Here is a 13598-nt window from a genome sequence, read left to right as displayed (position 1 = left end):
CTACGGTTTATGTATTTCACTATGTATAGATCGAACTAATTATAAATAGGCGCGTTTCTCTGCACTCTTCTCTTTTCGAAGCATTAAATTTTCCAGAGATCGTTCTTGTTTCAGAATGGGTCGCCGACCGGCAAGGTGTTACCGGTACATTAAGAATAAGCCTTACCCAAAGTCACGTTTCTGTCGTGGTGTTCCCGATCCTAAGATTCGTATCTTCGATCTCGGCAAGAAGAAGGCCAATGTGGATGAGTTCCCATGTTGTGTTCACATGATGTCAAATGAACGTGAACATCTTTCGTCGGAAGCTCTTGAAGCTGCCCGTATTTGCGCCAATAAATACATGGTCAAGAATTGCGGAAAGGTAGAGTTTTATCTGGAGCTTCTGATTCGTTTCCGATGTTATTGCTGTTCATTTAGGACGGTTTCCATCTACGTGTTCGTAAACACCCTTACCACGTCACTCGCATCAACAAAATGTTATCATGTGCCGGCGCTGATCGTTTGCAAACGGGTATGCGTGGAGCTTACGGAAAACCGCAAGGTCTAGTGGCTCGTGTCGACATTGGAGATATTCTTTTCTCTATGCGCGTGAAAGAGAATGTGGGCATACTTTTTCATCTTTGATCTTTTGATCTCTTTTAAATTAACATTTCGATCTTATTGAACTTCTGCACTGTCAGACACTCAACTTCTCTATAGTTCATGTCCAGAGTTTCTGGATTTAGATCTCGCTCAATGTTGTTCTTGACCTCTACTTCGATACTCTTCTCTTACTTTGTTTTAATCTGAATCTGGGTGAGAAATAATGTATCTTCGGATATCTTTCATCTTAACCACTTCTCCATGACGTTTTATCTTAGTTCTGGTTTCTAGGTAGGAGTAGTTGAAGTCGCAATGATTTGAAAGAAAAAAATGAATTGAATTAGATATCAACACATAAGCACCAACCTTTAACTTACGCTACGTGCGAAATTTTCTCACCTAACAACTTCATGTTTTAGCCTGTGAGAATCGCCCGTATTTTCTTGTAAAGGTTCTAGCAGTTTGTGTTTTATGCGTTATTCTGTGCAATCAATTTCATAACTGCTTCTATTACTACAGTGCAAAAGTAGCACTGATTTCCCTTATCTTAATCATACTTCTAAATAAGAAAAGTGATGTTGTTGAATTGAGAATTAGAAGTATTACGTCCGTATCTTGGTTGGGGAACTTCTTTGCGTTCTTGGCTTTATAGTCTTCAACTTCTTCCTTTTAAATGGTGAAATTGTCATCAGTTTTTTTTTTGTTTCTTTTCACGACGGCATGTACAAGCTCTTTTGTTTGCAACGCTTTGCATATTCGAGCGAGATTTTCAATGTCGCTTTCGTGATTTTGGTATTTGGACGTCCGTATGCAATAGCTAACACATTTCGGGAAAATAGATCTTTCTTCACTTGGGGCTTATTTTCTTATTTCTTCGTGACAGTTTAATTTCGATTGATGTTTTTCCTTTGCAAAATACCTGGATTACGTCATTTGCAGAACGTCAACCACGCCGTTGAGGCCTTCCGTCGTGCTAAGTTCAAGTTCCCTGGCCGACAGTTGATTGTAGTCTCTCGCAAATGGGGATTCACTCGTTGGGACAAGGCCGACTACGAGCGGATGCGTGCTGAAGGACGTCTTCGATCGGATGGAGTGGGCGTACAACTCGTTCGTGAACATGGCCCTCTTACCAAGTGGATAACCAACCCCATCTAAATGTTATTCTGGTGTTGTTTGGTTTGGTTGATATAAATCGTTATCTTGTTTCTTCTTTTATTTTTGGCCAGTACTGAACCGAAAGCTGAGAGTTTCTGATATTACTTTTGGCTTGAAATAAGCGTAATACTTTTTACTTGGAATACTGCTAATATTACTTTTTGAGCTCCTGAAGTAATGAAGCATGTGTATTCCTAGCATGAAATTGTGTCCTGCCAACGCACTCCGCGTTAAGCACTTTTCGAGACTCTTTGATACCAAATTGAAGAGTTAGGGGATTTCTCAAGGGATTTCTTGCACTCTTTATCCATAAATCATAAGGGAGAACACAACGAACACTCTTCAACATCTGCGACACCTGGAGATAAAATAAACTAAATGAACTCGGATTATTGCATTTTCCTGAGCTCTCGTATCCGTTCTGCTGTAGTCGGATGCGACCTAGTACACATGGAGTGCAGCGGATCATCGACCGGCATGTCCAGATTGTCCTAGAAATCCTCACTTTTACTTCATCTGTTTTTTTATTTATTTTTTATCGGTCATGCAAAGGAAACAAATAATAGGTTCCTACGCACCTTCGCGAGTTTCTTCAAAGCACTAATCATCTCAGAAGTGCGTCCGAGTTTAGCAGAAAATCTGTCAGCCGCATATTCGCATTGTCTAGTGATAACCATCAGAAATGTTTTAGCTAACTGAATGCATTATATTTCTCGTAGCTTTCGCCTCCAAACGACTGTAAGGCATGACCTGGAGATAAGGTCCCAGGACGAACGTGTACACAAGGATGATTCCTATAAGCGGTGGTGTTGCTGAAAAGCCGAACGCCTGAAAAACTCCACTGAAGTGAGTGAGTTACTGATAAGTGTTAACAAATACTTATTCGTTAGGCAGATGTTCAAACTCTGTTTATTTGAAGATGTTCATAGTGCGTGATAACGAATTTCTGAGTGCTGTAGTTTAACGGCATCACCCCACGAATCTGAGGTGGTACAGATTTCAGGTGGAGTATTCGTATACGGGATCGTAGATTATGGAGAGGGGGGTGATTCCGTTCATTTCTTCCTAATTGCCGTAAAAAACGTCCCGGAACATACGGCTTCGGGCATTCCGGCGCGTTATTTTATACAAAGAGTTCGATTGGAGCGCCAGCCACGCGCCGCATCTTCCGGGCCGTTTTTTACGCCAATTAGCGAGAAATGGACGAAATTACCCACCTTTCGATAATCTACGATCCCGTATACGAATACTCCACCTGAAATCCGTACCACCTCACATTCGTGGGGTGATGCCTTTAGTATGATGGTTGAGTGGAAGTGACAATTAAGTTCTTCCAAAGTCTGAGTCCTTGCATAGCAGAAGGGGCGGGGCAGAGTGCCCGTGATTGGGCGACGCAAACCCCTTTGTCCCGCCTTCACACTACGCTTTGTTTCTTGAGAAGCAGATGGCAATTACGCTCGCCTTTAATCCAGTAAAGGTTTAAAAGCCGCAAAAAAGCATAGAAAAGCAGCATATAAACGGTGATTCCAATTTTGACTGTCCTGCTCCGCCCCCTTTTAGTCGTAATATGCTTATGATATTGATTAGACACGTACATTCAGTTTAGATCAGTAAAATTAACTAAGTTACCTCATAAAGCAACTCCCAGTGGTAAAAACGAGCGAACACTGATAACATTATCAGCAAATTAATGTCAAAGAGGCCCATGATTATGAGCGAGTTCCACAGCGCCCAGTGCCCAAGCTCGTGACCTAACACAGCCAACATCTCGTCGTTTGTCATTCCATCAACCTATATAATGAAATGAATTTCCTTGGGAGAAAAATCGCCTTTTCGAAAGATCAGTGAAACTCGTCCGTAATAGCATACCTTGGAAGAATCCGCCGCGTCAACAACTTCACCGCGTGATTTTTGTATTTTTTCTCTCTCTTTTGCGCATAGAATCGTGTCAAAGATTACTATTCGTTTATTCTTCCAAAATCCATACATGTAGGCATTGCTATGAGCCGAGCGTTTCGATCCTGAACTTATTTCTACGAGAAAATGAAGAACACAGCTTCTGACACTCTTCGCAGGTGATATCGAAGTATGGAGAGAGAATCATGCTCAGGGCCTGTTATTGACTGTTCACCCGCTAGCATCGCCCAAGCCATTTTTTTTCGGTGGTGGTTCCGCCACGAAATGTGCAGTGCGTTTACGACAAGTACAAAATGTAGACTATATATAACGTTTGGACGGAATACAACTTATTACTCTAGCTCTTTCGGTACAGTACAATCAGCTACACCTAAAATTACATTGTAAACTCCAGTAAGATGGAAAAAAAAAACTTGCCAATAACAACGAAAAGTCCTTTGAGTGGAAAATCCAGGGATGCCGCTTGTTTCTCGATCGCAACCTAGAGGGCAAAACTTCTATAAAGTCTTCATGTGCTAGTGAATTCCAGGGAAAAAAAGCAAACTTTGAGTTCTCCATCGGGTAAAGGAACGAATTCGTCAAACAACGGAGCAATGTAAGTCGGGTAGATATGCAGAAAAACGAGTGAAATTACAGATATGATCACCCACGCATAGATGTAAAAGTAAGGTCCTGTAAAGAACTTGTTTTGCCCGAGTTACTTGTAAAGAAAACAAATAACAGAATTTTCGAAGAGTTTTCTCTTCGAAGCCATTTTTGAAGTGAAACAAAGCATTTACAAAAGAGTAGAAATTCCAGGGTTTGTGCATAACCAACCTCCCTTCTCAATAGTAAACTCAGTAACGGCTAATAATCCACCATAGACAGCCGCATATAGAACAAAATACTTAAGCTGAAAAAAACCAACTTGCACATCACTGGGAAAAATGAAAATGGGAAATTGCAGAAAGGAGAACGCGCTTGGTCCTTCAGGAAGAAATCGAGGGTTTGCTTGTTAAAACCATGTCTTTCTTCGACAACAAAGCTGTAGTACATTTCCCAAGGCAAATCAATCAATGAATCTAGGAAAAGCTTTAGAAGAAGGAAGATGATGGATGGCAAGGGAGAAGCCGAACTTAGTTGCCATAACCACGGTAACCAACCGGAGGTGAAAAGGATCTGAAATATTGTTTTGCCATGAGTCCATGGATTTCCTTCCTTCAATATAACTCGCAGACAAACCGTAGTCCAAATCTGGTTGAATGCGTTGTAAGCAAACCAATACTTGTGTTTGTCTAAATTGTAGTCACGTGCTCTGTGATAATCCTGGAATAACAGCAAAGAACTGGATTTTATAAGTCTCGGTAGTGGGCGGAGCCATCGATATGCATCATTGGTTGACTCTATCTGTCCAATCACATCCAACGCTTCGAATTATTCAATCGCTTTGGCGAAATTAAACAAGTTCTTAACAGTAACTCAATGAACTAATTTCATTTGATTTATTCTATATGGTCGATCAAAAACAGATTTCTTTTTCAGTGGCAACTAATTTGAATCACACCCATAATATCTGAGGTACGGATATAGTGTTTAGATTATTTCACACGAATTAACCCTTATGAAATGAGAACTTGCAAGAATAACTGGGAGATTAACCTCATCTGTGATCAGTTCCTCAGCTTCTCGAGGTCGTTTTTCGTTGAGCAGCTGCACATTATACTGTCGATATCGAAGGTAAGATTTCCAGAGAAAAGCAGCCCAACTAGACCCAAGTAACGCTGCCAAAAGGCTCATATCCACTGGTCACAACTAGTACAAATCTGGAGAAAAAATCCAACCGCCCTGAAATACGAATACTAAGGTTAGAACCATTTCACTTGCTAAAAAGAGCGTTAATCTAAGCGACGTCACGTCGCCTCGCGACACGTCACCGTGCAACCAACCCTCAGGTTTTCTCTAACCGACTAAGGAAATTTTGAACTCCTTGGAGCTCAAACACAAGCGATGAAAGTAGCATTATAATAAAGCTCAAGCTTAGATTCAGACCCAGGATTTAGTAAACTGCGGTGAGTATTTTGCGGACGACAAAGAAGAGCTTCACAGAGAAGATCTGCTGTTTCTGTCCTGAAGCCGATTATAATTAGGAAATTTAATGAGACCCACAAATTGGACGACTACGATGATTATAAGTCATTTTATTCTGAAAGTGACATGAAATTGTAGCAAAGGCGATCTAAATGAAGAAAAATCCTACAGCAGATTTCCAAATTTATCTGTAAATTTAAAGACAGCATGCCAAAAAAAAAGAATCTGACGTGGTATGGACTTCTCATGGAAAACTCCTACCCGGGGTCGTACAATAGACTGTGGAAAAACACGTGGTTCCACTTATCTCTCTCTAATCGTCGTAAGAAAACGGCGTGCAGTTCTGCTTTAGTTCTTCCAAGATGCGTTAGGCTGCCTGCAGAGTTCACAGCCGCACGGGCGGCCCCGCCCGTGCGGCTGCGAACTCCGCGGGTAGCCTTAGAACGCGCCTTTCTGTACGCGTTCCGTTCCCTTAATCGTTCGTTAATCTAATTTAAATGGGCTGATGAGGAGACCTCATTGATCCTCGAAGACTCGCTCGTTGATGCGGCGCTTGCACAAAGCGCGTTGCAATGCAAACCGTCGTGAAAAAAAAACGGCGTCTTTCGAGCCATTTTGTACAGCGACCACGGAGAGATGAGCGGAGCTACCTGGTTTTCCACAATCCATATTGTATAGAAGTTTTCCATGTGAAATCCATACCACATCAAATCCGTAGTATGCTGCATTCGAGGATTTGAGAGTTGTTAAGAAAACCTCCACAAAATTCAAGCTCTTACGAGAGATCTCCAAAAAACGTGAAGGCGCTGTGAAAACCTCTTCATTTTGTACGATTAACAGAAAAAGGATAGTTAGAAGCCTGATTTTTCACACTCCTGTAAACTTTCTTGGATCGTTCCCTATGAAAAAAACAGTCTCTGTGAGAACTGTAAGAAATTGACAAACAAAACAAATAAAAGGAAAGATCTACGTGGGATGCGAAGTAGTTCAATATTGCTTCTTTCCTACTCAAAGAACATGGTAAGCGACAATCGAAAAAAAAAACGAAATGTTGCGTTGTACTTGATCTTTTTCTTTTTCGACCACCGATGATCCTGCAATCGATGTAATCAGGACATCAGTGTTCAAGCTCTACTGACAGAATAATGTTGATATTACGATGTTATGATAACCGAGAAATCGACTCATTTTCTTCAGATCCGTGACATTTTACGAACCACTAACTTAGTAGATGTAGGCAATGGAAGTCAGCGGTGCTTTTTATATTATTCCACATGTGATCTCAGCGGAAGAGATCCCAAATATTGTTCTGTCAGGATAATAACATGAGTTTTGATATGCGAATCTAGGTCGTCTTTCTGGTTTCTGTCATAGTGCTTAACAACGGATGATCTTGGACAAGCATGGCATACTTCTCTCAATATGTAGGGCAATTTCCGGTCGCTACTCTGCTTACTTGCTCCGTGCCCTACATTTTGCAGTTGGTTTTTATTGCGGCAAAGCAACCAAGAGGTCCGCAGTCGTTCTTTTCGACACTACCAAATGTAGTAGGGTCAAAACGACATGAAGCATGTAGGCAATTGCGTATGCGGCTTCCCTCTACGCGCTTCGGTGGAGCGTAGCGGCTAGGAGCGTGGTGGGATCCTTGCTGGGACCACTCATCGCTGCAGTTCGCGCGATAGCCCCATCTCGATTCCAACTGCTGCCTCCACCGCGCTGCTTCGAACGCGTACGCAAATCCACCGCAACTAGTACTACACTACAACTACTACTACATGTTTGACATGGAGTACTTGTAATCCGCTGCAGAAAAAAGACAGTGCCAGTCTTCTCTGGCAATGGATTGGGTTCCGGTTTCAGTAAATTTTGTAGCTTCTTTTTGTTCCTAAGATTCTCTGACACGAACAAAGTGTGTTCCATTTTTTTTTCTTTCTTTTCTGGTGCACCATTGGTGTATGTGAATAAATAAATAAATAAAAACTACACTCGTGATTCATGTCGTTTTGGCCCTACTACATAAAGAGCGACTGAAGGCAGATACCTTTCTATCACTACGTTTCGGTGTTCATCCCTAGCTTTTTCATTGTAACAATCCTCAAACCTCTAGTTTCCAAAGTACATTCCGGTCAGAAGGCTTTGAATTTATGTGTGCAGCACTGTGTAAGTGGCTACTTTTGAAACGACACAGTTTTTCACACAGAAACACGTTTAGTTTAAAGACTGTAGATACGTCAAATGCACAATGGAACGGAGAATGGAGATTGCGAATTTTTGATTTGGCTATGGGTTTTCTACAGGAAATTCTATAGTGGGACATATAAGCCAAAAGTAAATATTTGTACAACTTTAAAGTGCCTTTTTAGACGTCGATACCAGAATTAGGTAAGGCGATGACGGCTTCGATTAAAGACAGCGTATCACGATTTTGACGGTGGTTTTGATGGTGTGGATGTCCTTCTATTTACATTTTGGTCCTCTCAGTGGTCTATTCTTTAGTTTAACTAAAACAGGCTGGTGAGGAGAACTCATTGACCTTCGGCCGCTCGCGCTTGGACGCGGCGCGTGCACAACAGTGGCGCGCTACAACTAAAATCGTAAAAAAAGCAGTGTCTTCCGCACAGTTTTTTTTTGGGAAATATGAGCAGAACCACAGTGGGTTCCTCAACTACCCGAACTCAACGCTTATGCTACGGGTTCCGCACCACCTTAAAATCGTGATACGGTGGCAGAGCGAGTACAGTCGAGTCAAAGTTCTTGATATTTCCATCGCTACCCAGAAATCTGCTCTACAACAGTCTTTCGTAGAAGTGTTTGCTGCCGCTTCAACCCAGAAAAACTCCACAAAATGAATGCTATCGGCTGGCAACATTCGCATATACCAGCTTGCAGCAGTAGTGAGGGTCCTGCAACGAGCCTAGTGCAGACGTTCGAAACGTAGTGCAAAAACCAGAGATCTTCGAACGGGTTCCACTAATTTTGCAAGAAAGAGGCGAGATGCTGCGTTGCTGCAAACACGCAGGTATGGTCGTGCTGCGATAAGTAAAAAAAAGTGTATGTTTACACATAGATAACTCTCTCAAAGATGGAGTAACCTCGCACAGATTCATCGAAAAAAAATTCAAATGGTTTCGAAGGGAACCCAACATCCTTGCCAACTTCAACCCAAAATAATACGAAAATAATCCGAAAACCCCTCTCGGTTTTGATGGGTTCCAGGCAAATGAGCTTTCGAAAACAAGCACAGGGACACAAGTTATTTCTGTGCAACACTAGATTCAGAGGAACCGCTTCCGAAGAGTCGTTTAAAATGATCTTAGTGTGCAGATCGTGTAAAGGTAACTAACTAAAACTGTTGAAGGTGAAGGATGTGAAGAGGAGAACGAACTTCATCGTTTGGAAGTGATTTTGAAAAAAAAAAGAGAAGCGATAATGGGAAATGGAAAACTGGTTCCTCTAAGAACATCCGACGCCATCATCGCTGTGCAATCGATTACTTTTGAATTACAATGACTCGACTGACCGTGACTTTGCATCTTGCAACTCTTTGAATGAAAACTTCAGAAATCAAAAAGTATGCTCAGTGATTAAGTCTTAAGATAAGGTATGTTTGATTTTTTCACTCATTTTACTTCGCTCACTTTATTTTATTCACTTTTATTACTGGATGAGAAATAAATAAAAGGATAAAAGGGTCAAGACACTGGCGTATCAATCCAATTGGGATGCGCCAACGCGTTTTCCTGCAATTCGTAATCGTTGAGGTTTTAGAACGCGTGCTCCCCTATACAATAACCTGCGGGACCAGCAGATGACCAAGCCAGTGTTTTTGTCCTCCCAGACAAGTCTGGTACCAATTTGTCGACACCGGATGGATGAAAGGCCTGGTTTGCACTAGGGCGGTTTCGAACCCTCGACCGTGTGGATACAACGGGCCTCTAAGCGACTGCACACCTGCCACGAGAAATAAATATATAACACAAAGTGTTAAAAGATCTCTCCTATGCTATTCAGCAAAATAGAGACTTGCTGAATGCATCAAGAATCGTAAATCATGTTAACGCGTTAACAGCGATTATGATACTTGATCAAGGAAATGTGAATGATACGGCATCACTGATCCAACTATTCGAAAAGACAAATCGAAAAGTTCTCCAAAATATTTTTTCTTCAAAGTAAAGCAAAAAATTAACCAACACATGAATATGTCGTCACTTCTGCAACGCGTTTAATGTACTACAACTCCAACACACTCCTTATTATCTACATCACGGTCGTCCGGCACAACATAAGTGGCAGCAGTTGATTGTTGTGAACTAGCAATGTATAGCAATTTATAGGTGAACAAATATTGATATAATCGCAGAATGCAAAGTTAGCATAGATTTTAACATTTCCAAAATCGATAAGCTCAACATCATGTTTCTGTAGACTTCTAAAAGCTTCGTGAATAATCAGCAATTCAAATTAGCACAGTCTCGATTAATATGCACATCATGGCTGGCAGAAAGCGTTGAATACATTGTACGACCTTCAGGAGAACTATCAGAGGCCAACGCCAGTGCGTCGCTGCGCCCGCCAACATAGGTGCTCGGAGAGTCATCTTTTCAAGAAATCTATGACATGCCAGTGTCACTGTGTCAACCAATACAGCTGCTCGGTGAGTCATCGCTTCAAGAAGTTTATGACATGTAACAATATCTGTTTCTTCGGTATTTAACTGCTATTTTCAAGCTATTAAGAGGTAAATTTAATCTTAAAGACAGCCGTAAACATTGCAACAACGAGTATCTAGCCGCAAAACTAGGTCGAAGCGTATGTAACAGCTACACTCCAGTTAAACGAATAAAAAAAAGATTCATACTAGGCGATACCCAGGGAAGAATTTTCATCAAAACTTAAGCGATATGTAGAGAATGGAGGGGACGAAGCCGTTAAAGCGTAGCACTTATTTACTCTTATTAATGGCTTCTATCCTTTCCGGAATAGGTGGATGTGAATGGTTGCACGTAGAATATAGAGGATCATCGACAGGCAGGACGAGGTTGTCCTGCAATACTTATCATGCGAAATCAATAATTACCAAACCTGACACACCTCAGTTGTGATAGAGTGTAATCATACAGTTACCTTGCCCAATTTTGTAAGCGCTGCAATGAGTCGATCACCGTACCCTAATTTGGTAGCGTACTCATCAGCGGCAAATTCACAACGTCGAGAATGAATTGACATTAGCACTTCGGTTACCTGCACAAAAAAAGTGCTAGAGTTACAGACGATTAAAAATATCGGAATTTGACAAACCTGATTATAAAGACCCATAATGTACTGGAATACCAATGTCAGACCAACGAGCGTAGGAGTGGTGTGGAATCCAAATGCCTGCAATAAAATATCTCCAAGTCGACTGATAACATAACAACATTGGACAGGTTTGTTTTCAAAAAGTTTTCATTAACTACTACAATAATTAGATACTCATCTTTTTTTATTGAAATATATTCATTCAAATTCAGTTATGAAATTGATTAATTGCTAAAATCGGGTCGAAAGGACCTAAAGTCCATAGCAACTGCGCTCGAAGTGGCGCGGAGAGCCTAACTGGCGGTCAATATGGGACCTTTGCTTGCTGCAGTCGCCTGTAGAGACGTTGGAACCTTCCCACCTCGATCGCAGCCACTAGTTCAACCGCACCACTTCGAACATGACCGCTTACGCGACTGCACAAGACTTCAAGTAGTTTCGGTCTGATTATATGTTCTTCGTTGTTACTTCAATAGGCAAAAATAAATTTGATTGTATTGGAAATTTCAAGAACTGCGATAGTTCTAGAATATGAACAAAGAGAAAAAAAGCTCTGGAACACGCAAACAACAATTGTGATTTCAATAACCAGGGATATCGCGTCTTTCTTAAAACCTGAGATCCTGTCACAAATAGCGCAGTTTTATGTTATAGTCCACATTTGTAAAATCTCCATATGAACAAATAATTCGCACCTCGTACATCAATCCCCATCGATAGAAGTGCGCAAATACAGAAAGCATTAGCAAAATATTCAATTCAGTAATAACTAAATTAATCAGTGTGTGCCATAATGCCCAATGGCCTAGTTCGTGTCCAAGCACCGCCACAACTTCATCGTTTGACATTCCTCGAGCCTGAACAATAAACATTTATGGACTTGATTCTGTAAGAAATGAGGAATCCGATCTGATCACCTTATCCTTGTCGTTCATTTCCTCAGCAGCCTCAGCGCATTCTTTGATGACCTTCTCTTTCTCCTCTCCACTTAGTAGCGTATCATAAAGAACAATGCGCTTGTTGTTCCAGAAACCATACATGTAAGCGTTGCTGTGTGCAGAGCGCTTCGAACCTGTATCATTTTGCAGCAATTAATTGGGGTTAAATTAAGCATGTTTTCGATCAAGCTGGCAAGCCGAAATTAACTTACCGTACACCACATAGAGTTTTGTAAGCGGAAACTTTACTGAAGCCGCAAGTTTTTCTATGGCAACCTTGAAGAACAAATAGTCAGTAACTGCTAAATTTCAACAGACAGTTACAGCAGCAAACCTTAAGCTCTCCGTCAGGCAACGGTATGTATTTGTCAAATAGTGGTGCAATAAACGCAGGATAAATTGTCATAAGTAGAAGTAGAACTACTGAGACAAATATCCACACATAAACAAAGAAGTAGGGACCTTAAAGAATATGAATTTGAAGAAAAAACAAAAGAGCATAAGGAAAAAGTGCGATGGTCGATGAAAATCACTAGCGTCTTCTATGATTTTCGAGAAATTGCATATTTGAAGCTCTACGACGAATGAAAGCTCATTTGTCTCAGACGACTTTCACTTTTCTTCAAAATCTATCACCGCAGTGAAACTACAGTACGAAATGTAAACGAAAATACAAACCCACCTCCATGTTCAACGATCCATTCAATGGCCAACAGAATTGGAGCCATTATGAGCAAAGATAGAACAGTCTTTTTTGCCTGAAAAATTTCTGATAAAGTCAGAAAGTACTTCGTATATTCTGCTCGTTCACCTTATCCAGAAAGTAGAAACCCAGTGTTTGCTTGTTGAACCCATGCTTTTCCTCGATAACAAATGTGTCGTATAGATCCCATGGTAGATCCACTAGAGTGTCCACAAGTGAGTTAACAGCTAGGAACACAACAGAATGAAGTGGATAAGAAGAGCACGCATACCATAACCACGGCAGAAATCCGGTGATGAGAACTACCTTAACTTGATCAATCGTTAAGTAGCACATCATTATTGAAGATAATCCACATCTCAGAACCGTTAGCGTTACCACTGCAGGGTGGATATAACGATACTCGGGGAACTAAAGGGTAAACCCACCGTTGTCCATACTTGGCCGAACAGATCATGCGCAAACGAGAAAATATGCTTGTCTAACTTGTAATTTCGAGCCTTGTCATACTCCTGCAAAATCCAACTCTCCATATCGAAAAAGAAAGGAGTGGCAGAAATGTTTCGCTTGAAAGAGTACTTCTTCAGTAATCAGCCTCTCCACTCGTTGTGGTCTCTTTTCATTCTTTTGATGGACGCTGTACTGTCGATACTGAAGGTAGTAGTTCCAAAGAAAGAGGATCCAGTTTGTGCCCAATAACAGCTTGAAGAGAAACGACGCCTCCATTCCTGAATCACTTCTTGGTCATTTAATTATGTAAGGTCTCCAGTTTGATGCTAAACAGGCCGGCAATGGACCGCGATAATGAGGCACGACGGCATTTATTTCAACCACAAATAAGGATTAAGGAGTGCTACTTCAAGAATTCCAACTTATCTACCAAATACTGTATTTTTAGTTGGACTAACAACTGTTAGTCTTGTTCAAATGTCTCC

At 41.1% G+C, this 13598-nt stretch overlaps 3 protein-coding genes across 4 annotated transcripts; 1 reads left to right on the top strand and 2 right to left on the bottom strand.

The window, feature by feature from the left end:
* Window positions 1-115: 115 nt before the first annotated feature.
* RB195_005447 (uncharacterized protein) lies at window positions 116-1737 on the top strand (the record flags this gene model as incomplete). The annotated part of the gene is made up of 3 exons (XM_013436844.2): window positions 116-361; window positions 418-600; window positions 1522-1737. The coding sequence occupies 3 exons, from the start codon at window positions 116-118 to the stop codon at window positions 1735-1737; spliced, it is 645 nt and encodes a 214-aa protein (XP_013292298.1).
* A 389-nt stretch (window positions 1738-2126) lies between these two features.
* RB195_005446 (uncharacterized protein) lies at window positions 2127-5430 on the bottom strand (the record flags this gene model as incomplete). Its single annotated transcript, XM_013436843.2, has 11 exons — window positions 2127-2228; window positions 2316-2432; window positions 2488-2565; window positions 3367-3528; window positions 3607-3758; window positions 4072-4135; window positions 4199-4326; window positions 4471-4546; window positions 4615-4812; window positions 4876-4959; window positions 5293-5430. The coding sequence occupies 11 exons, from the start codon at window positions 5428-5430 to the stop codon at window positions 2127-2129; spliced, it is 1299 nt and encodes a 432-aa protein (XP_013292297.2).
* A 4750-nt stretch (window positions 5431-10180) lies between these two features.
* Window positions 10181-13389, bottom strand: RB195_005445 (uncharacterized protein; the record flags this gene model as incomplete). Of its 2 annotated transcripts, XM_064177944.1 has the most annotated exons (12): window positions 10181-10389; window positions 10675-10768; window positions 10849-10965; window positions 11023-11100; window positions 11718-11879; window positions 11940-12094; window positions 12173-12236; window positions 12295-12422; window positions 12643-12718; window positions 12772-12969; window positions 13092-13175; window positions 13243-13389. In XM_064177944.1, 12 exons carry the CDS (start codon window positions 13387-13389, stop codon window positions 10181-10183), a joined length of 1512 nt encoding a protein of 503 aa, XP_064035038.1. The 2 variants fall into 2 exon arrangements, with proteins under 2 accessions (XP_064035038.1, XP_064035039.1); XM_064177943.1 differs by lacking the exon at window positions 10181-10389 and having other exon boundaries at window positions 10667-10768.
* Window positions 13390-13598: the final 209 nt, after the last annotated feature.

The sequence above is a fragment of the Necator americanus genome, chromosome I (assembly GCF_031761385.1).
Source record: "Necator americanus strain Aroian chromosome I, whole genome shotgun sequence".
In the NCBI taxonomy this organism is placed as follows: domain Eukaryota; kingdom Metazoa; phylum Nematoda; class Chromadorea; order Rhabditida; family Ancylostomatidae; genus Necator; species Necator americanus.
This window is presented reverse-complemented; position numbering and strand designations above follow the sequence as displayed.